Source organism: Lynx rufus, unplaced genomic scaffold (genome assembly GCF_022079265.1).
Source record: "Lynx rufus isolate CCGP_SWC_20201006 ecotype Redwood Valley unplaced genomic scaffold, mLynRuf1.p SCAF_8, whole genome shotgun sequence".
Classification (NCBI taxonomy): Eukaryota; Metazoa; Chordata; class Mammalia; order Carnivora; family Felidae; genus Lynx; species Lynx rufus.
Window position 1 is genome coordinate 81,543,204 of NW_025814896.1, and position 16,870 is coordinate 81,560,073.

At 36.0% G+C, this 16,870-nt stretch overlaps 1 protein-coding gene across 1 annotated transcript in view; it reads right to left on the bottom strand.

Moving 5' to 3' along the window:
- WDPCP (WD repeat containing planar cell polarity effector) overlaps window positions 1-16,870 on the bottom strand; it is a 358,303-nt gene that overhangs the window by 228,005 nt on the left and 113,428 nt on the right. The window contains exons 7-9 of the mRNA XM_047069187.1: window positions 6,889-7,003; window positions 4,505-4,638; window positions 756-947 (exon numbers count right to left, since the gene is read on the bottom strand). Coding sequence (XP_046925143.1) covers window positions 756-947; window positions 4,505-4,638; window positions 6,889-7,003 — 441 coding nt within the window. The remainder of the gene's footprint in view (window positions 1-755; window positions 948-4,504; window positions 4,639-6,888; window positions 7,004-16,870) is intronic.

The following is a 16,870-nucleotide window of genomic DNA, read 5'->3' on the forward strand; positions in this document are numbered from 1 at the left end:
ACTGGTACAAGTTGAAATTACCTGTAGGTTCACAATAATGAATGATGATAGAACCACTGTCAGGAATAGACAGGGTAGAATACTGTCCTCGCCTCCTAGATTAACCCTTTTGGTGCTCCTGTCTGAGGCAGGATACCAGATGAGAAGGCCATAGTTCTACAGCCCTCCTGATAAATTCTTGCCTTAGCCATGGTTTGGCTCCACAGTCTTCTACCAAATAGGCATCTGACTAATGTTTACTGATTCATTAACTGAAGTTTAAAGAAGGTGATTGATAACATAACTTTGGCAAGCAAGAAATTACAGGCAAGCTGTAATGATAGTACTAATAATGATATTAATAAGAATCACACAATGATCAGCGTTTGAGAGTTTACCATATGTAGATACTGCTCTAAATGCATGTCATAACTTATTTTTCTTCGTTAACTCTATTTTTCAGATAACAAAACCATGGTGCACACAGGTTAATTAGTTGCCCAAGGACAAAGAGCTAGGTAGTGACAGAGCTAGGATTTGAACCCAGAAGCCTGTGTTCTTAATCACTGTGAGACTCAGGCCAGCCCTGGAACTGTCTATCTTGCAGATAGGATACTTTAAAGGATCCCACTTTATATGTACTTTCCTTTTTTCAGTATTTAGAAAAGTAAATTATACATTAAAAAAAGTATTCATCTTTATTTCAGAATCAAAAAAACTAATAATCCTATTTTATTTGTTCTTCAATAAAATGTATATGTTTGCTTTAGATTTACCTCCAGTCTTCCTTGAGCATAACCTAGGAGCAGCAGATTGGCTCTGTCCTTCTCTGGAGAAATGGGGGCCCAAGGCCAGGCATCATCACTGACCAGCGGCCACCAGCAAACAACTGTATCTTGAACACAATTGATGGCTAGATGACGGTCTGCTGTCCTGTTTACTGGGCCCGGTATCTCAGAATAGGAAATCTAATGATTAAGAAAAAAAAGCACATAAGAATCATTTTTTAATGCAAAATCCTCGATGTATTACAAAAATTAAAGCATCTGTAAATGTAGATAAATGCAAGTAAATATGCATGTTAAACATGTGCTTAAGGAGGTGTCAGAATTTACCAAATTCTTTTGACACATATATAAAAAAGACATATGTTCAAAATTCTCCCCATTTTTAGCAGAGGAAAGGGAAAGGAGAAATGTGAGTTAGGGAGGAATTGGCTGTAGCAATCCCAATCAATACCAAAATGTACAGTCATGGCTGCTTGACAGCATCGACCTACACATAGGATTTAAGACCAGCTATATTAAATGACAAGTTCAGTACTGCTGACCAAGAGTATCTGACTACTGTTTAAGACATAACATGTTAACAATGACTGACAACAATAAAAGGAAAAACAACTTGAGGCAAATATCACTTTAAAGAATATATGAGACATATACACATATATTCTGCATAAAGGGATAAGCCACAGCATCATGCGTAAAAGTTTATGCAGCTTCTGAGAATTATGCTTCTCTTTCTTAGGAAGGATTTGTAGAATTTATTATTCAAACTATGTTATTTTGGAACATGGTTATTTGAAAACATAAGCACGGCACCATCTGGGTGACACATGCCAAGGAAATATAGATTGCACCGTATTTCTGCTTAAGGAATTAATGGAAGGTTGATAGCTTGGAAGAAAAAAAAAACTATCTTGCCATTGCTGGTCAGCAATAATCGAACCACTTTCTGGGGATTAAGCGCATGGCTAAGCCTACTGGACCAGACACTAGCAAAGGGCAGGGGGTCTTCTTATCAGAGAAATGCTTCTGGAGCCAGTCTCACTACATGACAGATTGCTTTCATATTCCTGTCTGCAAGGCAACAAAGGATGGCAGTAATGCGATAATGCCAGAGTGCAATGGGTGTTAAGAACCCGTTGCATTTATGTATTGTATTTAGTAAATAATCAGGCTCATCCAAATTGTGATCTCACCACTCAACCAAGGCCATTAAAATCAAGGTTAATGCTTTAATAATCCTCTGCTATTTTTTTTAATATGGTCAAAAGGAACCCTTTTCTATTTGCATGGCCATAATATTATTGACCTCTTCATCCTCTGAATGCACATCAAAAGGAACTGAAATCAAAGTAATTACCAGTGTTGTTCTCTCATGGTAAACATTTAACTCCTTGCACTGTCCCTTCACTGTTAAATAAATTGAATTGGATTTTTTAAATGTAGCCTGGAAAACTTGCTAAAGGTCAGTAGATTCAGGATATTTACCCTGCAATTTTCTTTGCCAAAATTATTCCAATCTGAAAGAATTATGGTACAGCTGTAAAGAAAAACAGGATTATAAATACACTATTTCTTTGTTTTAAAATCCAAATGGGCAATGACAGACAACATAGATGTACCTTATGCTTTGAAGTGCAAATTCTTATATTTATGCTCTCAATATTATTATTTTGACTACTTATCTTCTTATTTGAGAGGAATACCACAATGGGATAGCTAGGTCCTTACAAATATACATACAATATTTTGACATCCTATTGCCATGTCACACATTATTTAGGAATTTCTAGATGAAAAAATAGAGTTAAAACAAGAAACTGGCACTTTCAGTCCTCATAGTGCACATCATGTATGTTATCTGAAATTTTCTGTTTCCTGTGAGTTTTAATGGCATCAGTTTTCTATCATGATGGTCAATAGGGCAAGTAAAGTGAACAAGTTTCTTAAATTATTCTTCCAAAAGACAAATGGCAGTTTTTACTAAGTATTAAATATATATACATATTAAACATTGAACCAGAAAGTGAAATCCATGGGCTCTTCCAAAGGGAAGCAGGTTACTTCCCTGCATGCATAGTCCAATGCATAGACATGGAGTGCCCATGTTATTCTCAAATCCAAAGGCATAAAGAATAAACAAACAAGTAATTCCCTTACTTAAGGTGCAAGAGTACATATACCAGGTCTATTTTCCACATCTCTTCATAAGAAAAGATGACATCCTGGCAGTTTCTCTCTGATCCCATTAATGGGTAGCTACGATCCTTCAGCTGAGAAGACTGTACTAAGCTATCCATCACATCTAAGATGGAGAACTAGTCATAAAAAATTTTATGCAATAGCATTGAAAACATTTTAAATAGTTTGAGTTAATGCACATTGGAGCATTTTATTTATTTATTTATTTATTTATTTACTCACTCACTCACTCCATATTGGTACATTTTAAAGACCAGTATTAGTAAATAAACAAATTTCAAATAAATCTACAATTAGCCAACCTGGAAAATAGCATCCCAGTAAGAGTGCTAATACCAGTTTTTTTACTAACCAAAATAGAATACATGAGTACCACTGATTTTCCAAGTAAAGAAAATCAGTATTAAAAGCTACAGAAGCTCCACAAGATTGGCAAATATGGCCAAATTAGTTTATTACCACAATGAAAAACTCATTTAATATATTTTATCTCATGTCAAAAAAAATTTTTTATAAGAATAGAGGTTTCCACCAAATAAAACTAAATCCTCCCCATACCACTATCATCTCAATCACAATAAGAAATAATCCCAAAGGGCAAAAGGTTAGCTTAAATACTACTTTTTCAAACACACACACAAAGTTTCAAGCCATAAAGCTGACTTCTAAAAATCTTTGCCGTTATTACGGATAGATACTCTGGGTATGGCATAAGTGTGCATCTTTTTTAAGGAAGCTTTATATCAGTTCTGTTCCCAGTGAACAGTGAACTGTCTCAAATCCACGTCACAGAGGCTGGATCAATCTTGCAAACACAAGTCATTGCTGAAAAGAGGCCTTGAACTGAAACAGCCTGGAAAATGTATTAGATACTCATCCTAGCAGAGAGTATGCCTTCCAAGCAGTTAAAATGTAATGTGGCAAAACTTATATTAAACACATCATTTAAAATAAAAATCCTTCCTTAACAGATGTAAAGTCCCTGATACAAGGAAACAAATTACCTGGAGTTAGTGAAGGGAGAGATACTAACATATGAAGGAGAATTCGTTTTGCATTCTTCTCCAGTTATAGCTGGGTGGGGGGTGGGGGGGGGGGTGGGTATTTTTCCTCCCCTTGTTTATTACACTTTTCTATTAACCTTTGAAAGTGCCTTCTTTCTTCTTTCTTTTCTTGTGAAATGGAAGCCAAAGTAGCTATCCTTGCCTAGAAAGATGATATGAGGTCTTAGGGAAAAATGAGAATGCTGTATATACTACCCTTAGGAAGAAAAACATTTTCAAATGTGTAATTTGTCTCTCTTATGTGTCTATGATTTCCATAAGTACCAAACATGTCATTATTAGACCCTTATAATGAGATTAAAACAGAAAAGGTAGGAGAGCCACTATTTTTAATAAATCAACCCTAATCATATAATTAATTCTGGTTTTCCAGAAATCTAGAACTGTTCAAAAATACTGAACATAGTATCAGCCCATGTGATACTCTAGCATACCTTAATAATTAATAAAATGACTATAAATTGAAATCTCTACCTTATAATCCAAAGCTGAGAGTTTTTCCAGTCTTTTGTTTACATCAGGAGAACCCATCTTCTTGGTAAACTGAATAAAACATAGTTTGTTTTGTGCCAAAAATGATAAGATGATAAAGTTGTCTGTAAGAAGAGCTAAGGAAAAAAAAAAGATTTGATAAAATACTGTAAAATAGTAAGTTACAATAAAATGATAATGAAGTAATTTTTTCCACTGAAATATTACAAAAAGCTACTTTCAGAATATAAATACCAACTGAAATAACTAGTCTCCCAAATATCATTATTTTACAAGTATATTAAAGATACTATGAATAAACAATAATCATCAAACTAGTGATGCATGGATTTGATACTTTTCCTTTTATCCTGAGACCTTTTTATGATACACTGATGTTTGGGGACAACCACCAAATGAGATATATTTGGAACTAGGGCTAGAAAAGCAGAAAATAAAGACTATTCCATACTGAATCTAAGATGAAAACATTTTTTTGTCCTTAGCCTTTAATCCTGCATTTATATGATATAAACCATCTGAGAACAAACTGATTTTTTTTAGGGGATATAGATCAGTGTTCTCCACCAATCTTATGTATTTTTTTATTTTAAATTTTTCATCAATGAACTTTCTTTTTGAGGGTATACAAGCTGAACAAAACAAAGCATATTATACTCAATATGCACATTATGTAAGTTAATATCTAATAATGAAGATTAGCAAAAATATTTCTACAGCTTTATTTCTATGCACACTAGTAGGTAGACAATTAATATTCATGAGTTATATAAAGGGCTACTAATATTAAAAATTATTGATAAAAACATACAATAGGAATTTGAGAAATACTTTATATTGTTCCTAGCATAATGAAATTATACAATGTTTCATATATTTTTCTTCACTTCTACACCCCTGGCTGTGCAAGCAGCAACCAACAGTATATCTACACAATTACAGGAGAATCTGGAGAACTGCCAAGAAATCACATTGTTATCATGGTCTCATGAGAGTGTATTATTTGGGGTATAAATAAAAGAAACAAGTAAAAAAAGATATCTCAGAGACATGAATAGTGTTGGAAGTCTTTTATTTCTTATAGAGGAGCATCAACATGACAAAATCATCACAGCCACTATTTTATTCGTAGTGTCAACAAAGGGGTCAATTATTAGACATGAAAATGGAACTTCTTCCATCGGAAGCTTCCTTGGCACCATGTTCCTGTAAGGAAGAGGAAATGGCACACTTACAATCCTACCCCCAGCTTATTACTATCAGGAATGTTGCTAATTACAGCCATCCTGCCGAGTGCTGTCCTCTAAGATGATGAAATTGTGTCTAAGTCATTCAGTGGTAGCTAGTGAGAGCACATAGCAGAAGGAAGGTTTCTGTGTTCTCACCTCTGTCCTTTCCACTGGTGCACACTTTGTTCTGATTATTCAATTTAAGATACTGACAATTTTCAATTTCTAATGATAATGCAACCTGTTTCTTAAACCTTTTTACCTTCAATAAAAGAATATAAGCTTAAAACCTCAGGAGTCAGCACAGTATAGCAGAAAGAAAATGGGCTCTGTAGCTAGAACCTGGGTTCAAATCTCAGTTTGGTTATTTTCAGGCTGTTCCTTAGTATCTCATTCATGGGCATGTTCCTTAGTATCTTAGCTTCAATTTCCTTATCTATAAAATGGAGATAATTATACCATATAAAGTTGTTTTTTTAATTAATAAGTAGGTTGGTATAGTATAGTGCCTTTCAGGGCTCAATAAATGTCAGTATCCTACCTTTTCAATAATTGGCTTAAAAATTTTTTTTATGTGCTTTGTGGCAATTACATACTGGTTGTGTTATACTTAAAAGAATCCAGCTTTGTATATTTGGCATTGGTTTTTGATATTTAGAAATACTGCCCAAATTCTCTCAAAAGTTAGTATTCATAGACTTTGGTAACAAAGAATCTTCCTACGAGCCAAATTACAGACTTTTTTTTTTTTTTTTTACTGGTGATTGTGTTGACACATTTGGGTTATTTTTTTCAAAATTCATTTGAAAATGAAAAATATTTGAAATGTCAACAATAGGGGGCTAATTTTGAAAACACACACCAAAAAAAAAAAAATACCCTATTTTGAAAATACATTCACATTTTTAAAGGAAAAACTGAAAAATACTCAGAATATGAGCCTAACACTTGACAAAAACTTTGGTATTAAATATTAGTCAAAACTTGTATTTGTCCCAGGGGTTGTAACTATGCTATTATAAGCGATTACTTGTGTTTGCAAGTCCCCAGTGGTAATAATTAGTGTACCTGTTGACATACTATTTCTCCTGCCCCACTGTTAATGTAGGCAATTGACTTGCACATGGGGGTAATTACCATCACTGATGGGGTCTGAGATGAGCTTCCCCACCAGGCTTCTGTCAATCACTACTTTCTCCAGCTGCGGCCCAGAGAGGCTTAGGGACACCAGCACACCTGAACCAAAGAGGAGCTAAAACCCGGTAAAGAGGAAGAGTGGGAGGAAGATACACTGAGCATTAGTCTTTCAAAAATCTCTCTTCAAATGTATAAATTATACAGACATTTACACAGCATTTATACCATGAAATTATAAAGAGTTTTTCTTCATCGAAAACAATTACTGCCATTCTGAGTAAATAGGAAAAGGTGGCTAAATGATACAACACAAGAAGTGCATTGGTCAAAGCTATGTGCAGAAACTGAGTTTAGTTCATGTTTATTAGAAGTCTAATCATCTAAACATTTAGAAAATACTCATGGAGAGATAAATGCTTTGCACTGCATTCAGAAATATAATGTGTTCTATTAGTATTTTGAAAGATTACTATTTATATCTGAAATTAAAAGATGATTTCCAAATAGTTGTTCCTAGACATTAAATATAGAAAAGATGCAACCATTACAATACAAACAGTGTATGTTACAATTTATTTGGACTTTAAACCCCACTTCTACAAATAAAGATCTTGTCAGTTTAAAATATTAAAATACATGGGGCGCCTGGGTGGCTCAGTCGGTTAAGCGGCCGACTTCGGCCCAGGTAATGATATCGCGGTCCGTGAGTTCGAGCCCTGCGTCGGGCTCTGTGCTGACAGCTCAGAGCCTGGAGCCTGTTTCAGATTCTGTGTCTCCCTCTCTCTGACCCTCCCCCGTTCATGCTTTGTTTCTCTCTGTCTCAAAAATAAATAAACGTTAAAAAAAGTAAATAAAATAAAATAAAATATTAAAATACATGTAAATCAAGGCAATTAAAATAAAATGTTAAACTTTAAAATTCGTAAATAAATAATACATACCACAAACAATTTCTCAAGAAGAGATAAACACAGTAAAGTATTCAGGCTTTATCAATATCAGGGTTCACCCAACCCCCCAACAAGAGATGACTGGATATTACCATTATGATTTTATATTGCTCCTTTCCAATGGTGGCAACATAATTCATTCATCTCCAAATGTTTAAAACTTCTGAAAGGACTATGCATATGCGTATGCTTGTTATCTATGAGATTATGAAATATCAACATTGGAAGAAATTGTTTCACCTTCAAGGCAACAGACTCAAAGCAGATGAATCATGGAATAGCATATGGTATAAGAAGAAAAAAACCAATTGTCAGTAAACTAATCATGAACATGCTAGCCAAACTCAAAGACAACTATGATTTTAAACAAAACAGGGGAATTCCCCACCTACCTAGATATCATGTCCCAGCTAGAAAGGATGTTTCTGTGTCAAGACATATTTAGACATGTGTGAAAGATGAGCAGCACGAGGGACCAGGTTATTATAAAGAAAGACGACTACTTCCCCATTGCCTAACAGATTCCAGGCACAGGAATAAGAAAAGAAACTGAAGGGTCCCCCGTGACTTAATAGACTGTCCATTTAACATCAATGCCCCTACAGGGTGCAGAGGACAAGGAAGATGTAATCATATTTATTCATTTGGGAGACTAATAAGAGAAGAACATTTGTTCCAAGAATTTCAAAATATTCACAAATTAATTAATCTCTACTGAATTACATCCAGCTCTGCAATATCCCTTGACGGCAAACACTGATATTTCCCTTTGGGGAATTCCCCAATAACAACAAAGCATGTGGTCTTTATTTCTAAATTCTCCCTTCTCAAGCAGGTAATTTTAGGGTCATCTTTCATTTCCAGTTCTCCCCTATGTAACAGCTTTTTTCTCTCCCTTCCTCATTTGTTCAAAACATCTCTAAAATCTGCCGTTTTAAATGTATTTTTATCTACAAAACCTTAACCTATACTCTTGAGCATCTTTTTTCTTAATTATTCACTGACTACTAGCTCCTTGTGGGTACTAGCTAGGCCACTTGTATCTTTGTACCTTCAATGCTTAAACAATGCCAGGCACAGAGTAAGTGCTAATTAAATGTTTGGAGAAAAAAAACATAATTAACTCATTATAGGATCTGATTATTCATAGTTAAAAAGAAACTTAGTCTAATCTTCCACTTCCATAAGTTCCTTTTCCTTCTGCAGCATTCCTTCAAGCATCACCCTATTCTTGAATACTTCCAGTGATCAGGAGCTCATTATCTTACCACTGGACAGTTCTAATCGATTCAGAGATCACTCGGTCATTTTTTTCATTCAACAAACCTGAATGTTGATTATATGCCAAGCACTAAACTGAATTTAGTGGCTCAAAAGTTAATAAAATATAATCCTCAAAATAGATGAAATATAGGTTAATAGAGGTAGAGATATAAGAAAACAAATGTAATAAAGTGCTATTACTGGTCCTATTATAAGAGTACATACAGGGGAGACTGGGGAGACTGAGAAAAAGGTGGTGACCCTTGAGGTAAAGGCTAATAATGCCTTCTAAGAACTCTTACAGTAATCCAAGTTTTTCTTCAATAGCACATTTTCAAATACTAAAAGATAGTAGCATAGTGTTAAGCATGGACTCCGAAATCAGAATGAAATCAGCACTAGCTCTACCTCTTACTAGCTGTGTGACCTTGTGGGAGTTGCTTAACCTCTCTGTAACTTCATTACCTCATCTGAAAAGGTAATATCTACTTCATAGGAAGAGCATTAAGTAACTTTTTACAAGTAGTATTTAGAATAATGCCCGGCACATATTAATGTTTGCAATTACTATTACTATTTTTTTAAGTTTATTTATTTCGAGACGGGGCGGGGGGGGTGGGGAGGGAAGAGAGCATGAGCAGGGGAGGGGCAGAGAGAGAGGGAGAGAGAGAATCCCTATTGCAAAACAGTGAGATCATGACCTGAGCCTATAGCAAGAGTCAGATGCTTAACCAACTGAGCCACCCAGGAGCCCCTGCAATTACTACTGTTACTGTTATTCAGCCAGTACTCATATGATGTGTGCTCACTATACTATTTGCAATCTCTGAGCACATTCTTTTGTCTTTCTGAAAATCTTGTGCCCAGATTGGACTCAATACTAGACATGGTACACTAGACTCCAGGTGAGTTATCACCAGTACAATCTTTTGTCACCTTTCCCAGTTGCTATGGTTTCATAAAGATATTGTCTCCAAGATATTTGCAACTTCCTCCAGAAGTCTGGAATTTAATTTGCCCAAGTCTCTCAAATTTCTTGTTCCTTATTTTCTGCTCTCAGCAACACTATCGTGAACTGGCCCTCATCTCCTAACGGTAGTTGCTATTTCTATGTATGAGCATCTGCTATCTTATAAAACTAATTCTATATGACCACTTTAGTGGGATGGAGACATAAAGTACAACCTGTGAGAGTAGGTAAAAGAAGGAATTTAGGCTGGAAAGGATTCAGAGGGGAAATGTCCAGGTACAGGAAGAAAGCGTGCATATGCTACAGTACACAACACACGGAGATAGGAGCAGTGATTTGGGAACTGCGAATCCTGCCCAGTGAGTTTCAGCATTCCTTCAGAATCTTTCCTTCCAAGGACTGGCACAGCCTACTTATTAATTAATTAATTAATTAATTCATTCATTCATTTCACAAATCTGTATTAGTATTTTGTATGAGCTAGGCCCTGTTCTAGATACTGAAGATACAGCAGTGCATATAACAGACAAAACCTTTTCCCTACCTCCCCTCAGGGAGTTGCGTTCTAGTGTGGACACAGGAAACAGGCAAAACATTTTGATATAATGTCAAATAGCAGCAAGAATTACAGAGAAAAATAAAGCACAGTAAGGATGGGGATTTTAGAAGAATGCTGTTTTGAGCAGAATGCCTAATTAAGAAGACCTGACGAGATGACATTTGAGTACAGACACAAATGAAGTGATTGAACAAGACACAAGATTATTTGGAGAAAAGGAGTCTGAGACAGAGAACAGCAAAATGCAAAAACTCTAAGGTCAGAATGTGCCTAGGATGACTGAAGAAAGCTAGGCCAGAGAAGCTAGAGGGAAGTGAGTGACAGTGATATTCACAGAGGATAAAATTAGAGAGGTAGTTGGGCCAGGTTAGGTCGATGAGAAATCACTCGGTTTTAAGCAGCAGAGAATTATGGTCTAATTTATGTTTTGTTTTGTTTTGTTTTGTTTTACAGCTTATGTATTTATTTTTGACAGGGGGCAGGGGAGCAGAAAGGGAGGTGGAGAGAGAATCCAAAGACCTGAAATCATGACCTGAGCTGAATCAAGAGTCAGAAACCTAACCATCTGAGCCACCTAGGTGCCCCTAACTTATGTTTTAAAGAGGGGTCTGGCTGGGCAAGAGTATAAGCAAGGAGACCTTAGGAAACTACTGCAAGAGAGAGAGAAGATGATGGCTGGGCTAAAATGGCAATGCTACAAGAAATGATATGTGGACAGATTTGAGATATATTTTAAAGGGGATCAACTAGGAATTGCTTAGGGACTGGGTGTGGCATACAAGAGAAAAACTAAAAAATGTGGGGGCTGAGCAACTGGATTTAATGAGTTACAGAACACCCAAGGAGACACTATTCAGGGGGTATCAAGAAATTGGTTTTGGACATGTTAGTTTATGGTGTCTATGGACATAAAAGTAGAGATATTGAGCAGACAATTAGAAATGAGTCTGAAGTTTAAGGTGAAGTGGGGGCTGGAGATATATATTTGGGAGTCATTTAGTCATTTAGGTAGTATTAAAAGTCATGGAACTGGACAAGCTCTTCTTAAAAAATGAGTAGAGGAACTAGAGTGCTAAGTGAAATTAGTCAGTTAGAGAAAGACAAATATCATATGACTTCACTCATACGTGGAATTTAAGACACAAAACAGATGAACCTAAGGGAAGGGAAGCAAAAATAATATAAAAACAGGGAGGGGGACAATACATAAGAGACTCTTAAATACAGAGAACATACTGAGGGTTGCTGGAGGGGTGGTGGGTGGGGAGATGGGCTAAATGGGCAAGAGGCATTAAGGAGGACATGCGTTGGGATGAGCACTGGGTGTTATATGTAGAGGACAAATCACTGGATTCTACTCCTGAAATCACCATCACACTATATGCTAACTGATTTGGATGTAAATTTTAAACAATTAAAAAATTTAAAAAATTTTTTAAAATTAAAAAAAGGAGTAGAGAGGTCAAATGGGTGGCACCCCAATCCACAACTTCTGGTATCTTCATAAGAAGAGGAAGAAACAATAGAGAGTTCTCTCTCTCCATGTGCACACATAGAGGAAAGGCCATATGACAACACAGTAAGAAGACAGCTGCAGGAAGAGAGGCCTTACCAGAAACCCTTACCAACCCTGACAACACCTTGATCTTGGAATGCTAGTCTCCAGGACTGTGAGAAGAAAAAAAAAAAATCTGTTGTTTAATCAATCAATCAATAAAAGTTGATAGAGAAAGAAGCCCAAGGTCTGAGGTTTGGGACATTCCAAACTTTAGAGTTGTTAAAAGATCAGATTAGGCCTCTTACTGAAACCTAGTTTGGGTACTCATTAGGATCAAGGTGTGTCCATCATTACCTATCTCTAAATGTCTTGTGGCCTAGAGGTATCTCTGACACCAGATTCTGAAATAAGAAAGTATAGATAAATTAATAAACTAATTAATGCATTTTTATAAAACAACCTGTGGGAAAGCATAAAGTTTCCAAGTACTGGTGCCAAAGATACTCCTGGGTAGAGTAATGGAGATAACCAGAATTAGGAAAAAATAGTCTCAAGTTCAAGAAACGAATATTCCAGTTCAGACAGGAAAGTGTTTCCACTTGTTTCCCTAAAAGGTTGTTTTTAACTCACCAAAATGAAAATGGCCTTTGTAAGATTTGGCAGGACAAGAAGGAAAAGGGGCACTAAGATACTGTCCTATCCCACTACAAGGAGTTGCAGATTTCTGACAGCTCAGAAAATGAAAAAGAGGACAGAAGTAAAGGGAAACCACTATAAAGCAGATAGACCTGAGCTTGGGAATAGAACTACATGATGAATCAATGAGAAGGCCCATGAGATTTCCCAAAATTGTTCCAATTTTAATGTTGTTCTTTGTGTACAACATGACTAAGGCAAAACAGGAAATGAAACTTGTCCTTTTCTCAGACACCCTCCCAGACAGGAAGTATCTTCCTTATTATTTCTGCTCAGTCCATGTTTCTTTCCATTGCCTTTTATCATTTCTCCTTCTCATTTTCTTTAATAAGCTCATACCAAAGAGCTTTTCTCTTTAAGAAACTGGGAAATGATTCCTATAATCTTTAGATGGCTCTTCAAATGATTTCTTCTAACCTTAGATTCAGTACTTAACTGGAAATGAAAAGAAAAGGGAAAAGAAAGAGAAAATTATATCAGATGATACCATTAATCAAAACAAAACATAAACAACCACAAGAACCTGAGTTTTATTCCATTCACCAGGTCAAAATATGCATCTCCTATATAATCCAAGTATATAGACAGGGATACAACAGTGAGTAAGGAAGACACATGTTAGTAGAATATATATATATAAAATAAAGTAGAAGACCTCATCTCAGCAAGAAGTGCAGGTTTTGGTTAGGATAGATGGCTGCTTCCTAGAAGAGAGAGTTTAATATGCCAGAGAAGAGAAAAGCAGCACACTTGGTGTCTAGTACTAAAGAACTGACATAGCATTGTGAATGAGCTATTTTGTAATAGTGATCACAAACAAGTCCATTGATTTCAATGTTCTCATTGGTTAAGAAAACTTCCCCCCATCCCAAATCCATGTGATTATTATCACATCTGAGGAGAAAATGAAAAGTAAAGTAGGCCAGGTGAGTACCAAAAAATCAACAATGAGTGACAGGTTTAATTCACAATCTGAAAATTAAGTCATGAACAGGCAGCAAAGATTGATTTTCATAATCATTAGCAGACATGTGGGAGACAGCAGGTGCTGAATACTACAATCCAGAGAGGCAACAAAGTATTAGGACCACTGGAGTGAATTCTAGGGCTGAAGCAAATATTTAAAGCATTGTAAAGCCACTCCCCTAGCGGTCCAGTAAATTGACATCACGTCGACACCTCACTCAATCCTGCCCCTAATCCAATCCATGGGATAAATTCTGGAGAAACTCTGAGAGCTATAAATAGTCAAACAATTTTACATCGGGGAACTCTAAATTGGAGTGTAGAGTCACTGATCATTTTAAGAGATAACGTGCTGGAAGAAGGATAACATGTCTTCTGTAATTTATTCCTTCATTCAGCAAACATTTGAGTATAGAGGGAAACCATACCTGACTAAACTGTTAAAGTAGAGAAACAAAAGTGAATGCAGTTAAGACAAGAACAAAAAAACCTAATTGACTCATCAAAGGAAATTGAGTTAAGAAGAAGAAACAAAAGTACAAGAAATAAACAGGTATTTTTCTGGATACAGAGTGTTAACAAAAGGGTTTCCCAATGATTTGTGTGGTATAATTCAATATATGAAATAGATACATGCCTAGAAATTTGCTTAAGTCTATTTCAATCATAAGAAATCTCATTTTCTTACTTATTACAAGTAATGTTACTTTTTTTTAAGTTTATTTATTTATTTGGGGAGGGGGGTGGGGGACAGAGAGAGGGAGAGAGAGAATCCCAAGTTGGCTCTGCACTGTAGGCACAGAGCCCAACATGGGGCTTGTTCCCACAAACCATGAGATCATGACCTGAGCCAGATCAAGAGTCAGACACTTAACTGAATGAGCCACCCAGCACCCCAGCAATGCTATTTTAATCTCTAATGTAATTTTCAATCCACCTCTTTTATATTTATATATAATAATTACATAAAAGTGATCATTCCTAGAAAATATAATCATGGTGAAATTCACACACACACACACACACACACACACACACACACACACACACAAAGGGTACAAAGGTAAATACCCTATTTGCCAGTAGTTTTAAAGGTCAAAAGGGATAAAAGCAGTGGTAAGAAGTGAATAGGAAGACATACCAGATAGCACACTACTTTTGTACAAAATGTTATAATTTACAGAGTACTTTTGGATACATTCTAATGCATGTAAAATGCCAGTACAACTCTGGTACATAAAAAGAACACAAGTTAAAAAATAATAGTAACAAGGTTAATCTTCATATTAATTCACAATCAGGAGGGTTAAGCAACTAATGAAAGGTCTCATAATTAGTAAGAAAGTAGAGACCAAGACATAGGACAAATCCAATGTTTTTTCTCACACCACTGAGGAACTAACATCCTTAAGCCTCACTTCTCAGTTGACTTCCATGTAATATCCCATCTGGTTTTCCTCTCTAGCTCTTTCTACTCTAAACCAGCCTCCCTCTATACCAGAGGTTCTCAGCTAGGGGTGATTTTGGTTATCAGGGGACATTTGGCAATCAATGTGTGGACGCACTGTAGTTGTCACAAGATGTTTATGTGAGTCACTTCCACAGGGGCTCACCTGAAGAAAGTTCTCATAAATGAGTTGCTGTGGAGGCAAAGGTGTTTTTCCCTACCTCCATCAAGCAGATCAGGAGGATCTTCAAATTCTAATCAACACTTTCCACACATAAAGAAAGGGCGATGAATGAAGACCTGGTCAGATATCTTAAATGGAGCAGTGAGCAGTGCACAGTTCATATCAGGAGCCTGGAGGAAGCCTGTTCTGTATGTTTCTAACCATGTTCAAGGCAATGAGTGATGACTCATGCCAGCTGTCAAGATAGAAAGAGCCGCAGGGCAAGTCAGAGAGCTACCATAGCTAGATAGAAATATCCTGTAAGAACACCTCCTTGCTTTTGTTCTAATTCTCAGCTCACCAATCAGCTTTCTTATCTATAATTTAGTCTCTTGAGTAATTCATCCATCAGGTGGGAATGCCCCAAGCAAATGAACAAAATCTATGATAACAGATATTTCTGACACTATAAATTAATAAACTGCCATGCAGTTAATAAATCAGTTGCTTCTGAGTCTGGTTATTGTGAATGTTGTTAGTACAAGAAAACGAATGGAGATAACATAGAAGATAGATAAGTTTAATTAATCATAAGTTTTCTGCCCAAGTCTACGATACATTGTTGAAGTGGGGAGGGCAGAATTTATAAAACTTACAGACCTACATGAATAGCAAGAGCCCATTTTATTAGAAAAAAGCACTGTGGTATGTGTATATATACGTATTTGGAAATTATCTGCATAAATACAAGAAAATGTCAGAAAGAATATGCCCCAAACTGTTGACACTAAGTACCTCAAAGAGGTGAAATTAGGAGCTGGAGGCATGAATTTTATCTTCTAGCCTTATAGATTTGTTAAAAATTGGGATTACGGATGAATTTTTAAGTTTTTATATGTCTTTGGTATTTTTCTATAAAACTTTTCAAAAACAAAGAAGCAGCTCTTAAAATATCTGGCCACAAATAAATTTATTTATTTACGGTTTTAAAGAGATACTTTTATGCCAGAAAATGTGTTTCTAAGAAGTCTGAATTTAACTCATAGTGAGGGGCGCCTGGGTGGCTCCATCGGTTGAGCGTCTGACTTCGGCCTAGGTCATGATCTCACAGTTCATGAGTTTGAGCCCTGCGTCGGGCTCTGTGCTGACATGACAGCTCAGAGCCTGGAGCCTGCTTCGGATTCTGTGTCTCTGTCTCTCGCTGCCCCTCCCCCACCTTCAAAAATAAATAAGCATTATAAAAATTTTTTAAAAATCATACTGGAAATGAACTACAATATGGATCCTTACTAAAAGGATCAAATAGAAAACTGGACTGAGTCCCTCTCCTCAGCAATTTCACTTATTAAAAAAAATTTAAAACACTCTTTGTTCTTATCATGTTACCTTATTAAATTGTTCATCCATATCCAATTTTTTTACTTACTAAAAGATTATCACTGTAAAGTATGGTAGATCCAAATTATGGAT